At 42.2% G+C, this 18,915-nt stretch overlaps 1 protein-coding gene across 5 annotated transcripts in view; it reads left to right on the top strand.

Annotated features, from left to right (window-relative positions):
• LOC120543802 (neuronal tyrosine-phosphorylated phosphoinositide-3-kinase adapter 1) overlaps positions 1–18,915 on the top strand; it is a 34,462-nt gene that overhangs the window by 11,050 nt on the left and 4,497 nt on the right. For 4 of the 5 annotated variants that reach the window (XM_039777055.1, XM_039777056.1, XM_039777053.1 and 1 more), the window contains exons 2-4: positions 6,655–6,902; positions 16,573–16,940; positions 17,023–18,840. In XM_039777055.1, coding sequence (XP_039632989.1) covers positions 6,715–6,902; positions 16,573–16,940; positions 17,023–18,840 — 2,374 coding nt within the window. In that variant the 5' untranslated portion in view covers positions 6,655–6,714. Of the gene's footprint in view, positions 1–5,691; positions 5,746–6,654; positions 6,903–16,572; positions 16,941–17,022; positions 18,841–18,915 lie in introns of those variants that run through there. The other variant, XM_039777054.1, reaches the window with a different exon arrangement.

Below are 18,915 nucleotides of genomic sequence, written 5' to 3'. Positions count from 1 at the left end.
TTTACTGCTTCTTTTTTCTGTGATGTACATATTTACAGTATATGTGTGACAGAAAAAGTAAACAACATAAAATGAAATGAATGAAAACGTGTCCAGTGTTGTATAAGGGCATGTGGAACTGTAAGCCGCTAAGTGTTCATGTATGCTAAGTGCAGTGGGTCACCTTGGTTACTGCAGATTCTAGCAGAAGATGATGAAGGCAAGGGCAAACTGAGGTGGGAAATGGGGATCGGGGGTCATACACTGGCTGTCTCTTTTTGACCGGCGAGCTAATGATGAGTATTGTGTTATTTTTGATTTCTATAGCATGTTACACTCTGTAACTGCAGCTCTACACATTTTTAACTATTAATAATGCACACATTGTACAGATGTTTACTTATGCAATCACACGCCGACAATAATAGATTAATTTGTTGGCAGGAAAGGTGCATAGTTGAGACAAACCCTAAGCAACTCTGCAAGTTTGTCATGGCTCAAGGCTGTGTCCTGGTGGTAGCACAGGACAAGGGGGAACAGTGAAAGCTTTTTTTGTAGGGTATTTTTGGTTGCAGTCCATGAAAAATTTAGTGGTTACTCAGGTTGTACAACGCTAAGGAGGAGAATCCAAAGAGTGCAAAGTGTTGTGCATGTATATTTAACTAAGTGTATTTGGGTTTTTGACCCCAAAAAGAATGATGCAACATGATTTATTCCACGTGACCATTTTTATAAAATACTAAAAATATTACTTACTTGTTTTTATGTGCAAAATGCCAGAAAGAGGTCAAGAGAAAAACTGTGCAAAATTCGCCTATGCCTCTTATGTGCCTTCCATCCCTGGCCTTGAGTGATGCATCAGCCTCTACATCTTCCTCCTCCTCCTCCTGTCCATTCTCATCAGCCACAGGCGTTTTACTGCACAATGCAATATTGTAGAGCATTCAGCACACAAGAGCAGTACATGAAGAAAGAAAGAGAAGTTGAGGCAATGCTCTATAGCAGCAAAGGGTGACTTCTGGTTTAGTGATGCACAATAAGGGAATTATTTGAATAATCTCAATTTTTTTCTTACCACAGAAAATTATAATCTGCGCCGAGATTTTTTCTCTCTCGATATTTTAAATTCACAAAATGCATTTGTGCCTGCTGGGTAGGTCAGAATATCTATCTAGTATATGAACACTTTTTGCGAGATTGGAGGAGCGACCCAGAGCAGGCTATAGTTAGGACAACAAGACACAAGAGGGAGCGTTGGACTCCCATAGTAACAGTTACAGACAGAAGACTGGTCACACTACCAGACGCATCTTTCCGGTTGCTTGGATTTTCGAGCGGGTTTTACCTTAGGTCACTGTTTTATTGTTATGGCGAGCTGGACTGATTTTGTTTTTGTCCTAATGTGTAAAAGCCCACAGAGCATGTTGCTTGAAAGGTTTTTTAGCCTGCAGGTCGACCTCGCAGAGTCCAAGCTTTCCAATGTCTCAAAGTCTGCATGTGCCATACCGCTGTCAGAGGATTGCAACATCCTGTGTGTCTGATAAAACCACTTTCAGTTTACCTTCTTTTTGGCAGGAATTACATGTTCCAAAGGTATGTGTTGTTAAATTGAGGTAAATGATCATCTTTCATACGGCCAAACTCAGCACTTTAGATGGACAGGCAGTCCTTTAGACCCCAAAACAGACATAAACATCAAACCCAGTATTTGGAGAAATAAAAGTGGTGATTCAAACAATGAAATAGGGTGATTGGTTATGTCACGCCTAATTCTCAAATTTTGAAAGGAGCAACTATTGCGTCCTTAAAGAGCTGTAGGCCGATACCTGGATCATGACCTCTTGCTAACAAATAGGTGAACTCTACACCATCACTCTATAGGTGGTGATGTTATGAAAGGTTGAGTGAGTCAGTGTTCCCTTGATGTGTTAAGGGATATCCTGTCCACATCAGAACACCTTCTGCTAATTGTTAATGCTTAATGGTGTGATACCGCATAAATGCTCTGACTGACCAAATGTTTAGGACAGCATCTCACATTGCAAGTGTGAGACATCTGGCTGTTAATATTTTGCCAGCATGACTTTATCAGCACAAAGTTAACTTTTAGACTACAAACTAGTCTTTGACACTCTCTCAGAAGGGAAAAGTTAGACATTTAGTAAAATATGCTTATTCTCTTTCTTGCAGAGAGTTAGATGAGAAGATTGATATCACTTCTATGTTTGTGCGTTAAATACCCCGTTGGCTTAGCTTAGCACAAAGACTGAAAACAGACTTGCTCTGTCTTGGAAAGCGTGTCCAAACTTTTGACTGGTACTGTAAATTGTTTGTAAACACTTTTCAGTTTCACTCTATTACTATGCAGCTTTTAAACTTATTCATTATGGCTTAGTTATTAATGACAATCAATGAACAGATATCATTGGCACGACCATGCTGCCATGACCCAAAATCACAGTCACCACCCAAGATATGCCTTAAAGAGTTTGAAACCAATACGTTGTGCATTGTTTGAATGTGAAAAAGTAGATACCAACCAGATGTTCAGGAAATGAATCCTCTGCAGACCTTAGTTCCTGGCACTGGTCAATATTTATCTTCTGAAAGCAGGTTTTGCTTTGCCAACCGTGGTGATGAAATGACACATCTTGTCACGTCACACAAGCCTTTGCACTAGATGAATGTTTGATAAAGGAAAATAAAAATTATAAACAAGTGGCTGGGAACGTTTTACCTACCGAATGATGTACTCATTAGCCGTCTCATGCTTTTGTTCAGACCATCGAGCATGGGAAGTTGGTGTTTGACAAGATCAACACGTGAGCATTTGTTCGTAGATCAGTGATCACAACCAGGTGGGATTTCATTGAGCTCCTGTTTTAGTATTCCAGTCTTAGTATTTTATTCTCCAAGCTCACATTATTCTAATCTATCTCGCTTCAAGGCTCTCTTTCCTACTGTGACGGGTGATAAAATGTTACTATGCTGCAAACCTCTATACCTGATTTTCATGCTTAATAACCGACTTCTTAAAGACTTGCAGCTGATGTGACAGGAGGGATTCAACTGACAAATAAAATATTTCAAATTAACCTTGAAGGCATTTATAATAAAAATGTCATGTTATTCCTTTAAATTTATTAGACAGATTGCCTGTTTTGGATGGACTACTTATGTCGAAGTATCAGCCTTAGCAAGGTCTAGAGAGTGTGCAATGTGTAGCTCAGTACGTCATGAATTCCGCAGCAAGGTTGTATGGTTGCTATTGGAGAAGGATGCTATCTCCATTTAAGATACTTGAGATAAATTGTTAGTGGGGCATCAGGTACAAATGTAGCAGCAGTGAAGTTTAACCCGGGGATCATCACGTATGACGAGGCTGACGTCCTTCTTTGTTGCATATTCAGTGGTTAAGGAAGAGATGCATGGCTGACAGTGTTGCTAGGAGACCACACACAGCGACTAGTGTGAGAGGCTTGATTTCACCTCCCTCCCCCATTCTTGTAGTCTGGCTGCCTTTCACTGTTTTTCTATCCTCTCTTCCTCGCCTCCATTTGCTTATTCCCTCCACTCTCATGTTCCCTTCCTCGATATTCCCTTCCATCAGCCTGTCTCCAGTTTTACATTTTCCGCCTAATCATACTGTATTTATCATCAGCCCGGTTGATCCCTTAGTGACTCTCTATTTATTGGCTTCCCCCATTTTTCACCGCGCCCCCTCCCATCTCTCTCTCCCGCTGCCTCGATCTCTCCTCCTCTCTTGCTGCTCATTCTTCTCCTGAACGTTTCGCTCCTGCATCCTCTCTGCCTCTCTCCTCCTCCTCTCTCCCTGTTTGTTTCTCCGGCTGAACTGCAGCAATGTATCTGTCTGAAGTGCGGTGACTGGGGTGTACCGTGTGGCCGTGGGGTTAAGTTATGATACTGTAACGCGGTGGGCAAAAATGTCTGTGGTATTAGGGTGAAACGGAATAAGCTCAACCATATACTGGCTACAGCTGTTTTTTTAAATACAGATCCCACATCATGATAAAATGAGACTTAAACATCGGTGAATGTACAAAATCCTACCGATTTCTCCCCTACTTGCTGTCACATACTAAATTACAAAGTTTCTTTGTGCTAATTTGCTATATAATTCAGCCTCGAAGGGATGCAAAAAAGCCAAACATCCTAGGACTGGGTGTGCAGACGAAACAAGATGATGTCTAATGAACAAGATATTCTGTACTATCTGCCCTTTTAATCTAATTGCTTCTAGTCAAGCAGCTTTGCAAAGGCAAATATATCTTATGAATGCTTTTTCTGTAATAAAAAAAAGAAGGCACGTTGGTATTTCTATTCTTGTTTTAAATCACATGTTTTGTGGATGTCTGCAAAACACAAAGGGATAACGTACCCCAGAGTAATTAAATGTGTATTTTAAATATGCTTTGTGGAAATATTGCCCCAATGGCCAGGCCATGGCTGTGAAGTGTCCCTCCACTCTGCAGTGTTACTGCCTTACTCACAGTGAGGTGCAGCAACACTACAGGGCCACTTGCTGAGGTGGAGGCTGGAGGGCAGAGGGCTGCAGCACAAAGTGTTCCAGAAGTGTTAAAAAGTCAGTGGCAGTGAAAGAAACTGCATTATTTCACTTATAGCTTTTTTTTTTAACACCCAAAGACTCCAAATTTTTTGCATTCCCAATTTTTTTTATTGACAATAAAAAATTTGTGTCATCAGTAGCCCACACTCAAATCAGCGGCTTAGCATTTGCAATTATTGATTCACACGGTGTGTGTATGTGTGTGTTTAGCATGTATGGGGGATTAGAGTGTGTATGTGATCTGTTTGCTTATGTGCATGAATGAGTAGTCTGCAGCGTTGCATGCCGATCCAGCTAAATTAATCGTGGCTCCATCTTCCTTCTGGTTCTAATGAGATGAAATCAAGTGACTCCTGAACCTACAGATGCTCCTGAAACAACTTGCTAAATACTCTAAATTTACTTGGGATTTAAAGTGACTTGATCACAGCCAACCTATATGAGTGCACTGCATGGTTTATGTATAAACGATGTTTGCAGCCTAGCTTGATCAGACGAACCTACCTGCAGATGTAAGATTAAGCTCTCCTGGTTCTTTTAGCTCGGCTAATAGCACACCAACCCACAGCATGCAATGCGGCAATCGCAGGGCTGCCCGCTCAGCTGCCAGATTCTCGAAACCCATATCAAAGCTCCAGTTATCAGTAGCCCAACCTACAGTTGCAGCTCCCTAACCTAATTAACATTGAGTCAGCAAGCATGGCAGCAGCAGCAGCGGTCATGGTTTTGGTAAGGGCTGTGGGATACAAGAATAGCAGTAGCCACGCTGACACACTGGATGACACGCTGGGCTGTGACAGAAGAATCACACATAGCTACACAGCTCAACATGCTGCCTGGACCAGGTAAGGGTCTGATGCTCCCACTGTGCATTGTGAGGGATGGTTTGGATATTTTAGTAAGGGCGTTGTGCAGTTTTATATTTTTTTAATTTAAATATTTTTTGGGCTTTTCCACCTTTTTATTTATTTGACAGGACAGCTAGGTGAGAAAGGGGGAAGACATGCAGGAAATCATCACAGGTCGGAATGGAACCCTGGACCTCTGCGTCGAGGAATAAACCACCAAGGATATGTGCGCCTGCTCTACCCACTGAGCCAACCTGGCCATGTGCAGTTGTGATTTAAGTGGTCTTATGCATGTCCAGAATAAGAAGAGCTATTACACAGCTGGAAAGTGTAAATGTCATGTATATTTCCTGCCCTACATGCTGCTTGCATCTTTGGTCATGGTGTATAAAAGCAAAATTACCATTAAACTCGATTCACATGCATACCTGGCAATATGAGCCATTCAAACTATTAACCAACACCGAACCTTAATGCATCTCGGTGACTGATTCAGTTTTGTGCACCAACACTGCTGCAACTCAAAGCAAACTGATGCCAGAAGCACCAATAATAATGCTACACTGTCCCCCACTAAAAAAACTCTGTTGCTATTTATGATGGAAAAACACTGGAAACATGCATCAGCTGACAGCTGTGCTTTTCTTAGCCAATTGCGTTGCACACTCACATTCTCCAATGTGAAAACACTGTTGGGCCCTCCGATATCTGCCCCACAACAAGCCTGACTTCTCATGGGGTGAGCGTGAGTAGGAAGCTGTGCATGCGCTACATATGACAAACCACATTACTGTCTGGCTTGCAGACAGGCTTAGCTAGGCCATCCCAGGGCCTGCAGCCAGAGACGCTCTGCAGCTGAGTTACCATGCTTACTCAAATATTCATAACTGGATAATGAAAGTATAAATAGTTTTCATGTGATACACTTGAGGTTGGGGTAAACAAAACTGCATCCTTCATCATCATGCATCACTGTGTCTCTGCTTTGAAGGCTGCCAGTTGGAGTAATGGGCAGGGTTGTTCGTAATGACACAGTGAGCATGATAAGCTATGACTCCCCCAAAGTTCTGCCTGTAATTTGGGTTTGATTATTTGGATTTCATTGTGCGTTGCCACATCTCAAAGTAATCACTGCCAATCTTGTCAGCTTGCAAGTAGGCCAGGGGAGCTGTTAAAGATGTTTTTTTTTTTTTTAATGATTAATGAGCTTAAAAATTGCCCTTGTTTCTTTATGTTTAGGTGAGTTGGAGGAGGCTGCCTGCGACATACGTCCCCTTCTCCAGAGACTTCTTCTATACCATGAGCTCTGGCTCTGCCCAGGATGTGGCAGTCGAGCATTTCCTGCGTGACATAGAGAGGCGAAGCAAGCGGCTACACTGCGCTGTGAGAGGCTGCGAGGAGGAGCGACCCCGCAGCGACATGAACCTGCTGTATCGTAAGAGCCGTTTGGACTGGAGGCAGAGGGACCAAGAGGGAAGTAAAAAGAGGTGAGAGGATGAGCTCACAGCAGCTTTGCATATATGGGATTACATTAGGGTTCCGTTCAGTGGGAATATAAACCTCTTAGCCGGCGTGAATGAGTTTAATTTCAAAATCTTAATTCCATGCAAAGTTCATGAAGTCACATGGGTTTGCCTGAAAATCTTGGACAAATTTCCATAGTAGAACTTCATAATGAACCTAATATGTTGTGTGGATCAGATAAACCATTATAATATCAGCTAAATGTCAGGCGGCCAAAACCAACGGAAAAGAAAATTAGAGTTGTTGCCTAATTTGTCTCAATACATATGTAATTATTTTGTATTTACATACAGTACTTTCATCAGAGGTTCTAACCTTTTATGCTTTAGAGAGACCATTTGCCTTCATTCACAGCAATGTGTTCATTCATTCCTTTTTATCTTGCCAAAAAGTACATTTCATGCACTACCACAATGATATGTAAAGTTTTCTTACAAAGGAGTGAATTGAAAACCTTTCCTTTTTTGAGTTTATATGAAATAGTGAAGTGCAGTCTTGAAGCACAGCCTGCCAGCTGTGGTGGAAAGTAAGTACATTTACTCTAGATGTACTTGTACTGTACTTAAGTATTTCCAGTTTATGCCTATTTTTACAATATTTTCTTTTTACTCCAGTACATTTATCTGGCAGCTATACCGCTAAAATACAACACTAAAGGACTAAACCTGTGGTTCCCTGTGATATCGCTGTGTTTCCTTGTCATCTTTCAGATGCCTATGAGTTGTAAGCAGTTTCACCAAATAAAGATTTACCCTCTAATTTTTTCAGATAGTTTGAGGCCCAAAGAAGTCAAATTATCCAATTTGTCACAAAAAGCTTAAAGATTAAATAGCAGTGTTTAAAAAAACAAAAAAACTCATTTACCTCATTAAAGGTGCAATATGTAATATTGTATGTAATACTGGCAGCTAGCGGTTAAAATAGTTACTGCACTACCAATTCAAAATACTGGAGAGTCGTTTCCCCCGCCCCCTCCTGCCCAGACTCGAAGTTCACGGGGGTTGCCAGGCTGAGACCGCAGCATTCACAACAATGTTGCTAGACGCTTTTCTCACATAGCCAGACATTACTTCACAGCACAGCAGAGTAGCTAACGTTAGATGCTAGTCTCACATAGCCAGACATTACTCCACAGCACAGCGGAGTAGCTAACATTAGATGCTAGTCTCACATAGCCAGACATTACTCCACAGCACAGCGCAGTAGCTAACGTTATATGCTGGCTATATTGACAGTCATAAAAGCCCGTGCTCACGCGGAGCTCTGTAACCAACTGACAGACACACTTTTTCGGCTTAAAATTACAGTATGAACCGCTAAAAACATAACAACCTCACCGTCCTCTCCACACGCCAGTCAGGCACACTTCCTCGGCTTAGAATTACAATACGAAACGCTAAATATACCACTACCTTGCCGACGGAACACACTTCATTGGCTTAGAATTACGGCAACAATCGCTAAACACACTGCAAACTCACAGTCCTCTCTTCCCGATTTACAGCCCCCCTCTCGTGGCTTAAAATAACTCACCGTTGTCAGCTCCAGCCGCTGAACTACACGTTGTAAACAGCCATGGCCCGCTTGCCTGGTCCTCCCCGGTAACGTTAGCAGTTAACAGGGTTAGCATGGCGGCATTAGCCAGGACCAGTCGGGATCACTTTACTGGCTGTGTCTCAATTGTTTTTGCGAGTAACCAACTCGGGTACTCTAGCTATATAATTCAATGTGAGTACACAAATGTTGAAATTACATAAAATGCCTGTCCCTAGTGGCTGTGATAAATTAGCCTGAAGCTATGCTTACCTGTTCAGGAGGAAATTGGCCAATTCTGCGTCCTTTTGGGATCTAAGCTGTCTCCGTCTTTCAAATACATCTCCAATATTTACCAGGGGGTTGTTACGTCTCTGGTCACGCAACTGTTAGAAACATGCTGTTTTCTTTTTTTTTTAGGTCGGGTAGAATCTATTTCCGTTGATCCTGTTCGTTTGTGTGCTGCTTTCATGGCTGTACTAACGCTACAGCTGTAGCGTGCTGGGTTTACGTTTTTACAGGTATATCTGGCAACCCGGCCTGGCTGTCAAACTGGGCAGTTGATAACAACACACAGATCAAAACATAAACATAAATTCTGTCACGGAATGTAAATTTCAAAAAGAAAAAATACTGACATTAGCATTGTTGTCAGAAAAGATAGTATTTCAGTTTAACATGTTTCCTTAATATCTGATGAGGCATTGGTGTCATTTTGGGATTTATTACAGTACAAATATTACATATTGGACCTTTTAATCATGTCTCAACCCCTCACATTTATCTTGTGACCCTTTGGAGGTGGCCCTACCCACAGGTTGGGAATCACTGGACTAAACTACCAAACCACGACCAGCTACAACAGTACAATGCTACTTACCCATGTATTCATATTAACAACCTAATAATGTCATATATGATAATATAACATTCTTTGGGCAGAATGAGTACTTTTACTTTTTATACTTTAAGTACATTTTGCTGATATACTTTGTGTATACATACTTTGTATGTTTACTTAAGTAGGATTTTAAAAACACTTAATGGAAATTGTTGTATTGGTACTTAGAATCTGAATACTTTTCCCTCCTGCCAGCCCTGTTTGTTTTCAGGGCTCTTATTTCTCCACCATTACAACACCGTTAACTGCTGATGCATCAGGTCCAGCTTCTCTCTTTGGATGTCTTCCAGCAGAAGTGAAAAGTAATCATAATAAATCACAACACAGACTAAATGCTGGTCTTGTCAATAATAATAAGTATAGTAATGATAATCATAATAATGTAATAAACATTTTAATGTGATTTTCAGGTCAAATTAAATCTAATTTATTCAAACTGCATTTTACACAGACATGCTGAAAGACACTCAAGCATCAAAACAGACGAATGTAATTATGTTAGAAGTAATTCAAGCACTCTACAAAAGTGGACAAAACTGGTGTCAACAAGATCACACTCTGAACCTCAGTTTGGTCGTGAGAGGAAGTGTGTGCTTCCCGTGAGTGAGTGTTCTCGTGTACCCGCTCGTGTGTTTTGGGGACAGAGGAGAGATATGTAGGCTACTGTTCAAATGCGAGTCACCTAATAATTCACGAAATTTGCAGAGGAGAGGGAGAACATCAATGACAACAACTCAGTTTGTTTAGAAGCCTCGGCCAGTGCTTTCTGACTCACAGCAGTAACTGGAGGCCCTGGTGTTGGCAGCAGAGATCAACGTCATGGCAGCATCAAGCCAGTGGAGGTGTAGAGCAGCATGTGGGACAGCGGGACATGATGAGCGATGAAAGCAGAGCTGAGCTTTGCCAGAGCAGCAGAGGTGAGAAGCAGGACATAACCAGTGATGATTACGAACAGTGCAGGGTCAGGGGATGAAACCACACAGGGAGGAAAGGATGGAAACCAAATGGACTAGAGGCAGAAGGGGTGGAGGAGGGACAAAGGAAAAAGTATGAAGGGCACTGGTAGACAGTTTGAGAGCTCAAGGCCCTCGGGAGAGAAATCACATTTATAAAACAGAGACAGCTGTGGACATACTGAATGGGAAACAAGTGAGTTTCAATATGACTTTTAAAAATAGAGACTGTTTCTTATGGTGCTAATACAGGCAGACAGACTATTCCCAGTAGTTACGACTGGTGGAAGAAAACCTCTTTTATTAATTCTTGCACAGAATTATGAGACCAGTGTGAATGGACTGGCATGGCACCTCCAGCGTGTATGCAGATATATGAAGGACTCAAAAAGCCCTGCAAATCCCTTTTTAATGCAATTCTGTAATTGATATTCAGTTAGACAAAGAGGGATGGATGAAAGATAAATTAAAAGATTTTTAAATGAAATTTCAAAGGGGTTCATAATATAAATCAAATACTGGATAAAGTATTCTAAATTAAGTTCATCCTCTCTATCTATAGATTAATTAATTTTATATATATATATATATATATATATATATATATATATATATATATATATATATATATATATATATATAACGTGAAAAAGCTTAATGTGGTTTAATGTATCTAAACGACGATCGATCATCACCAGATTTATCATGGTCATATCTTGTCATGAACATTAAGCCTGTCAAAAAAACTAAATCTAAATCCAACGATTATAGAAGTTCTCTCACGTTAATGTTTTCTTCATCATTGGCCCTATGGCGAGGAAAAAGCTTAACGTGGTTTAATGTAACCACTGAAAACTGTCAAAATCTCGAACCCAAAGTCCAGTTATTATGGACATTATCTGACATTAAGCGTTTCTGCTGCCTTGTAAGGAAAAAGCTTAATGTGGTTGAATGTACCTAAACAATGATCAATCATCACCAAATTTCTCTCTCATATTACCCCTCATAACCACGGAAAACTGTCAAATAATATAACCCAAAGTCTAATTATTATGGACGTTATCTGACATAAAGCGTTTCTGCTTCACAGCAGGGCAGTGGAGCGGCTGGGGGTTGACTCTCCACGGTTCTCATTGGCTTTATAAGTCCTAATGTGAAAAAGCTTAATGTGGTTTAATGTACCTAAACAACGATCAATCATCACCAAAATCCTCTCCTATATGATGATTGATCGTTGTTTGTACATTAAATCACGTTAAGCTTTTTCACGTTAAGCGTTTTACCCTTATGCCGCCTTCCATGTGTTTAAAATGATCTCATAATTACGAGATCTTTTCTTGTAATTACGAGATAAGGTGTCTAATTTTTTATTTTTTTCTATGGTGAACGCAATACGCTTCCGTAATATTGACTATGTATATCAACATACGGTTTTAGGACTGTGTTGTTTGTATCGGTTTGTTTTTGACTGTTTTTGTCATTTGGGACATTGTCCAGCCCCTTTTCTGTCCAGGAGAATTGTTAAATTCCTTATTAGAAAAATGTAAAGGTTACAAATGTCCTGCTGTGGCATCTGGTTTTGGACCATTTTGTTTGTACTGTATAAGCAAAGTGTAAGTGTTACATCTTAGTTAGGTTAGGTAGGCCTACTTGGAGGAATTGTGCAATAATGACAGATTCACACATTTTTCTTTTGTTTACAGTAAATAAATACTAAACAATTACAAATCTTAAAGTCAAGTTCATAAAGTAACTTTCCTTGTATTCATTTGATTCCCAATCAAGATACACTAGTAAGAATTGCTTTCCATTGTCAATATGTACTTAAAAACAGTTCTGAAATGCAAAATAATACAATTTTATTCATGTGATAAAACATGCAATTAATCACGATTAACTATAGAAATTTGGCGATTAAAAAAAAAAATGAATCGTTTGACAGCCCTATCAACTCATTGCCCTGATACTCTGAATTCTGAATCAACTATATAGTGAGATAAAGAGGGATTAAGTCCAACATTCACATTCCTGTTACGTCCCTTTTTATAGAGACATCAAACGCACAGAAGAGATTTGTTATCCAAAACTTAACATCTTAACCACATGGTTCAAAGCGCTTTCAGGCCTTTAAAACATGTTCTGAATGATTTGAGCTCATTCAGTTTGTTATGAATACAATTTGTTGCAGCTGTCATGGCAGCTGAATGTGAATGTATTCCTCAATGTGTCCTTGTGGCCTCAGAAACGGAGAAAAACAGTCTTTGTCATATAAATAGAAAACTTGAAAGTCAGTGTCTAACATGACTTGCGTTTCAGGCAGACAAAAACAAGTATTTTCTTGTTGCGGAAGCTCCAAGAAGTTATTATCTGTGTGGTTATTCATTGTGGACATGCAGTGATAATACAGATAAATGGAAATCTTATTTTAGTTTGGTCGCTTCAGGGGCACCTATTGTGGCGCCTGTGTGTGTCACAGGCAGGCAAACAATACTACAATAATACTGTTAGAAGAATCAATAGACATATCTTGTGCTTTATTGCCTTGAGTCAAACCACCAGGCAGTTTCACTTTTTATGTAATTTTCTTCCGGTGACAGAAGAAAAACCAAATCAGCTTAAAACCACGCTAGAGACAACCCATAACTTAAGGCAATCAATTAAAGTGTCGTGTATTGTGTCAAATATGTCAGTAAGGTCCAACAGAATGAGGACAGCTACACACTCAATGTCAGCTGCTCAACCTTAACCCATCATAAACTTCAACAAGACACAACGTACCTGCTCTGATTTGCCCTCAAACCACATTGGATGTTCTCTAAGATAACTTTTTTTTTTTTCTTTTCTTTTTTTTTTCAGATAATCTCATTCAGCTGTTTAAACATAACCCACTCTTAAACTTTGCCCCAAAAAGGTAAATTAGAAATAGGACGGTAGCTGCTAGGGGCAGAATGATCTAAACTGGATTTATTCAGCAGAAGCTTTATCACCACCGTCTTAAAAGCTTTTGGGAATATCTCACACTCTGAGGAAGAGGAGGTAATCAGGAGTCCGTCCAAAGATAAATCTTACAAAGGTGTTGTTCAAAAGGCGACAGAGGAGCAGCGGCCAACCTCAAACTGCTTGATTGGCATTGACGTTTTTCTTCTTGGGTGAGCTGTAACATTTCTTAGAAATTATTTGGAGATACTTTAAATATATGCAGACAGAAAAATTCCCAATTTGGACTTTGTATAAAGCAAGACAGGAGGGAAAAACATTTCTTGAAATATTTCCGATTGATTAGTCATTACTAATAAAGCTCTGTTTATGATTAAAAAAGCAATCAGATCACTAGTTATAGCAAGAGCTATTAAACTGTCCTGAATTATCAAGGTTCGTTCTCTAGAACAGATTTCATTTAAACAGTGCACCAGAGCTAACAAAAAAACCACTGTTCTTACTGTAGAAAATAATTAAAGGAGTGGTTCAACATTGTGGGGGGAAAAAAACGCTTTTTCATTCTGAATATATGCTATTTGCAGGACTACTTCTTGGCCAGGTACAGTGACTTCCTAGCCTGACAATCCAGACCCACATCAAGATGTTGGGTCTGGGAACTCACCATTGACAGAGCTCAATCCAAGGGGCGGGATAAACGGTTGTCTCTCAAATTCCCTCTGCACGCAATAGGATTGCACTACAACCAACAAGAGCAATAAAGAAGGTAGCGGAGCTAGTTGATAGATTAAACTTTTGCCGTATCCGGTCGGCAAAACTCCGAACACATCTTCCTTTTTTAAGAATGACTTCAGTGCCGTTCTTTGTTCTTTTCTCAAAGAAAAGCTTAACTCCAAGTCTTCCAGAGTCGCGGCCAAAGCTGATTCGAAAGACCGCTGTTCGCCAGCAGCAGCAGCTATCGTCTTTGTTTTCAAGTAGCAGGGAATTCACAAGGAAACCGTCATAACCCTGACGTCATTATGTTAAGCCCGCCCACCGACTCTATACACAATGTGATTGGCCCAGCTACAGTTTGGCTTTTCCAGCTCGCAAGCCACCAGAGAGTTGCTAGACCCCCTGGCTGCAAATTACATTTGCTGCCGATAGGGTGTGTCTAGATTTCTAGGCTAGTGACTTCCTGTATTGTCATCATTAAGAGGTTTCCAGGCAACCAGCAGCAGCTACAGCAAGTTACTGCTCCCTGATCCCTTACTAGTCCCGTAATACCCCCCTCTCCCCAATGAGCCTTTTACAGGTGCTTGTAGCAGCAGGCCGACAGTTTCCCCTTATTTTAAGTCTTAATGCTAAGCTAAGCTAACTGGCTGCTGGCTCTAGTTTCATATTTAGCTGATAGACACGAGCGGTGTCAATCTTCTCATCTCTTATCTAACTGTCGACAAGAAAGCAAACAAACGTATTTCAAGTGCCAGTTACTATCGATTAGGCACACAAAGAAAAAAGAAGCAAATTGAGAGGTGAGAGTCCAGATACTTTCTGAACAGCTGACTCTTTAAACTCAGTTTGTAGAGAGTTTCTTCTGCTCGAAGAAGTATGAAAGAAAAAAAACAGGAGTAGCTGCTTGGCCTCTGCTCTGGGCTAATTTTGGCCCTGTGGTATCTATGTCGATTGTGAGGAGTCACAAGTACATCTCCACAGGCATTTAAGGGCACAAACATACTTTTACTGATGCAAAGGCACTTTGTTGCTAGATCATACACATACAAACATATTCAGGCACACACACACACACACACACACAGACACCGCCTCACACGGTGATTTGATGAGGGAGAAAATAGGAGCCTCTGTGTTCTGTCATGAACGGCCTCCGTTTTGCTTCTGCAGCTTGCAATGTTGACTGCAAATTGTAAGCTCCAATTGTCTTCTCCTGTGCTTCACTGCCTCACAGGGATCGCAACTGATCTAAAAGTGAGAGCTGCGTGACCCGTAGTCATGTGTCACCATTATGTACAATAATGAATCACTTACACACAGAATAATCTGGCATTTGAGCTGTTTAATTACACACTCAGAAACACAATTTCTTGCAGCCTCAAACGTATAGACACAGATGTGGATATCCAGATGTGCTCCCTGTGGCTGAGATAGGATCAACACAAACCTGGAATAAGAATCAGCCTGATGAAGCTGCAATTTCTACCTGCATTGCTGCAGTCTAATATCTTTATACTTCTTGATGGTGATGGTATTTCCACCACCGATGTGAATGCTTTTTTCCCCTCTCCTCTGACATTTTGTGTAAGTGCAGTAAATTCACACTAGCCTTGTTAATGAAAAGTCTGTTGTACAGGGGGAAGTATTTAAATCTTGTTCGATCAAAGTTAGCTTAAAGGCCACGGAATTTTCTTGTGTTGGTGTGGGGTGAAGCAGCATAACACCCCTGGAGACACCACACCATTGCAGCACCTATCTCTAAAGCAGAGAAGCAAGCAGAGGGTTATCAGAAGCCATTTTGTAACCCTTTGGCAAACTTAGCAGGGAATCAAAGCTCACAGTTTTATGTCAACAGCTTGATGCACTGACACTGATGCTAAATTGTGCTTGTAAACTGCAAGCACATATTTATATGTGCTTGCATTTTTATATAGACATTTTTATATAGACATGATGATAATAATAAGCATCTGCGTGTTAATGGAATAAATGGTATATAATACATTTGACACATAAGTAACGCATTTCACAGTTCCCAAAAGAAGGAATGCAATACCACCTATTCAGTAAAACGCTGTAATATTACGTCTGATTTTTCAGTTGTCAGTTTTATTTGTTGTTGTGGGAGCTCGTATCATTGATGATTTCAAAGACAAACTATCAAATACATGAAAATCACGACTGTTCCCATGGAAACAGATTAATTGCTTTTGGCGATCATGGGAGCAGACTACAGATGTGGTATAAAGCTATGAAGAATAAGGGAATTCCAGCAGCGCAGTGTACACTATGAGTACTTTGTTTTTGACAGGGGAATTGATTTCCTAATTGAATGCGTTTGAGGATGAAGCAGATGAGGAGGAATTCAGATGGAAAGATATGTGAATGCGAAAGATAGAGGAGCCTCCAGGGCTTTCCTTTTAGCAGTGAAAGCCCTGCAGGCATTTCTTAAATGCAAAGGCGATGTTTGAAGACCAAAGAGAGAGTGAGGTCAATATAAAGGCTAGTACATGAATGTTTTTGCACATAACTATGATTTCTTCTTTAATATTTTTCTTCTATCCACATCTTCCCAACCCCATTTCCAAACTGCAGCTCCAACCAAAATGACCCCTCAGCCACTGTTGGCAAAGTCAGAGACTTGGCTTCTTTCCGCCGGCACTTCCGGATGGGTTTCATGACCATGCCGGCCTCCCAGGACCTGTCCCCTCACTCCTGTGCCTCGGCCATGGCGCCGCGCTCGCAGTCCTGTCATGCTGTAGGTGCCGGGGATACAAGTCTGGAGAACGGAGATTACTCGGACACCCAATCCCAACATGGTGGCCGTTGCCCCCCAGCCAAACCCAAACGTCACCCCAGCACTCGCCTCAGCTCCTCCTCCAGTGACAGCAGAGGACTTATTGATACGCCACCACCTCTTGCGTCCTCCCACTCACAGGCCAAACACTCAGAGAAGAAAAATGGTAAGAAATGTGTTCTCAGGTACATGTTCTACAGAGAAAATAATCTTTTTCTTTCTTGACATGCATTTTTTTCCTCCTACAGCCATGAAGAAGTCTGACTCTGGAGAGATTGGAGGAAAGAAGGTGCCTCCTTTAAAGCCCAAGAGAAGTCCTAGCACGCAGCTTTCCTTTGACCCTCTTCCTCCACGTGTGCCTCCTTCTGCCACATCCTTGCCTTTCCAGGCAGCAGACTCTCAGATTCAGACAGGAGACGGGGAGGATGAGCCGGTCTATATAGAGATGGTGGGCCAAGTGTTCACCAGAGACAGCCAGACGGCCACCCCCCACCCTGTCACCCCTGTGGCCACCACGCCTGACTCTGACTCAGACCAGAGTGAGGCCATCTATGAGGAGATGAAATACCCGCTGCAAGAGGACAGAGAGTCCCAGAGACACCTCCCTTCCAAACATGAGAAACTGAAAACCTCGAAACACTTCCATGTCACCCCTTCCTCCTCCAGCAGCTCCTCCTCTCTGCCACGCCCCTCCTCTTCCTCTCCTTCCTACTCCAAACCAAAAGCTACTGTGTCAATCTCCCATTCGTCTCCTCTGCCTTCCTCTGCATCCTCTACCCCTGTCCCCCAGGTCCTCTCTACCAGTCCACACACTCCAAGAGCGCCTACTCCCTACCTGCTGCAAGGAAGTAAATCTGAGGCAGAGTCCAACACGAAGATCCCAGCCCCGTTTCCCAATCTTCTACAACACCGGCCCCCACTGCTTGCCTTCCCTCAGCCAGCAGCAGCCTCCAGCGGGGTCGGGGTGCAAAACAAGTCTACTTCTGCTAAAATGGGAACTCAAACATCCAGCGTGACTACTCAAGCCAGCACCTCCTCCTCGACTACTTCGAATGTTCCATCGTCACTGTCGGGCTCCAAGGAGTCATCAGGAGGAAGTGCATCCCAGCAGGACAAACACAGCAGAGAGGCTCAGTTAGGCCCTGCCCCCGGACTGAGAGCCAGAAGCCACTCCACACCACTGCCTCCCTCCTCCAAATCCACCTCCCCTTTCTCCCATCACCACCACCACCCTCACCATCGTCCCTCGCACTACCATCACTATCGCAAGCCAGAGAGAGGAGACTCTCCCGCTCCAATCAAGGGCAGTTCTCAGAACCAGGCCACAGTCCAGACCCAAACCTCAAGTACAGGCAAGGAAGGCAAATCTGTTAGCTTCCTGTTGAAGTCGGATAAAGGAGAGAGGGATAAGGATCGGGACAGAGACAGAGACAGAGACAGGGACAGGGACAGAGACAGAGACAAGGATAGGGATAGGGACAGGGACAGAGACAAAGATAGGGACAGGGACAGAGATAGAGAAAGGGATAGGGGTAGAGAAAGGGACAGGGAAAGAGACAAGGACAAAGACAGGGACAGAGAGAGGGATAAAGACAGGGACAGAGAAAGAGACAGGGATAGGGATGGAGGGCCATACTCCTTACAGATGGATCACACTCCCTCCACATCTCAAAGCAGCACCAGCTCAACCCCTACGCCATTATCTTCATCCCAGCGTCCTCATTCTCGCCCCCATCTTCGCTCTCACACTCCTCACAGCCTGCCAGCATACAAGCCTCCCTCCTCGGACAGCCCCCTGCTGTGGACCTACCCCTCCGGTGGCTTCCGGAGACCGCCGGCTTACGATAGCCTGAGAGGAAGCGCTCAGACACCGTCTCTGCAACAGCCCTCAAGTCTTACTGGTGTAGGTGAGGGGGCATTCAAAAGCAACGGAGGGTCTTCGTCCCTCCAATCAAAAGTTGGGTTCATGCCCTGGGACAGCAGTGCCAGTTTAGCTGCAGATGAGGGATCTTACTGGCCTATGCAGAGGAAATTGTCCTTCAGCCATGGGAGCAGAGAGACAGAGAGTAAGTCAGAGGTCATCTTGAATACAGATCCTGTAGTGAAATCAGGCTTTTGAATGAATTTTATGTTCTACTCTT

This window comes from Perca fluviatilis, chromosome 16 (genome assembly GCF_010015445.1).
Source record: "Perca fluviatilis chromosome 16, GENO_Pfluv_1.0, whole genome shotgun sequence".
Classification (NCBI taxonomy): domain Eukaryota; kingdom Metazoa; phylum Chordata; class Actinopteri; order Perciformes; family Percidae; genus Perca; species Perca fluviatilis.
This window is presented reverse-complemented; position numbering and strand designations above follow the sequence as displayed.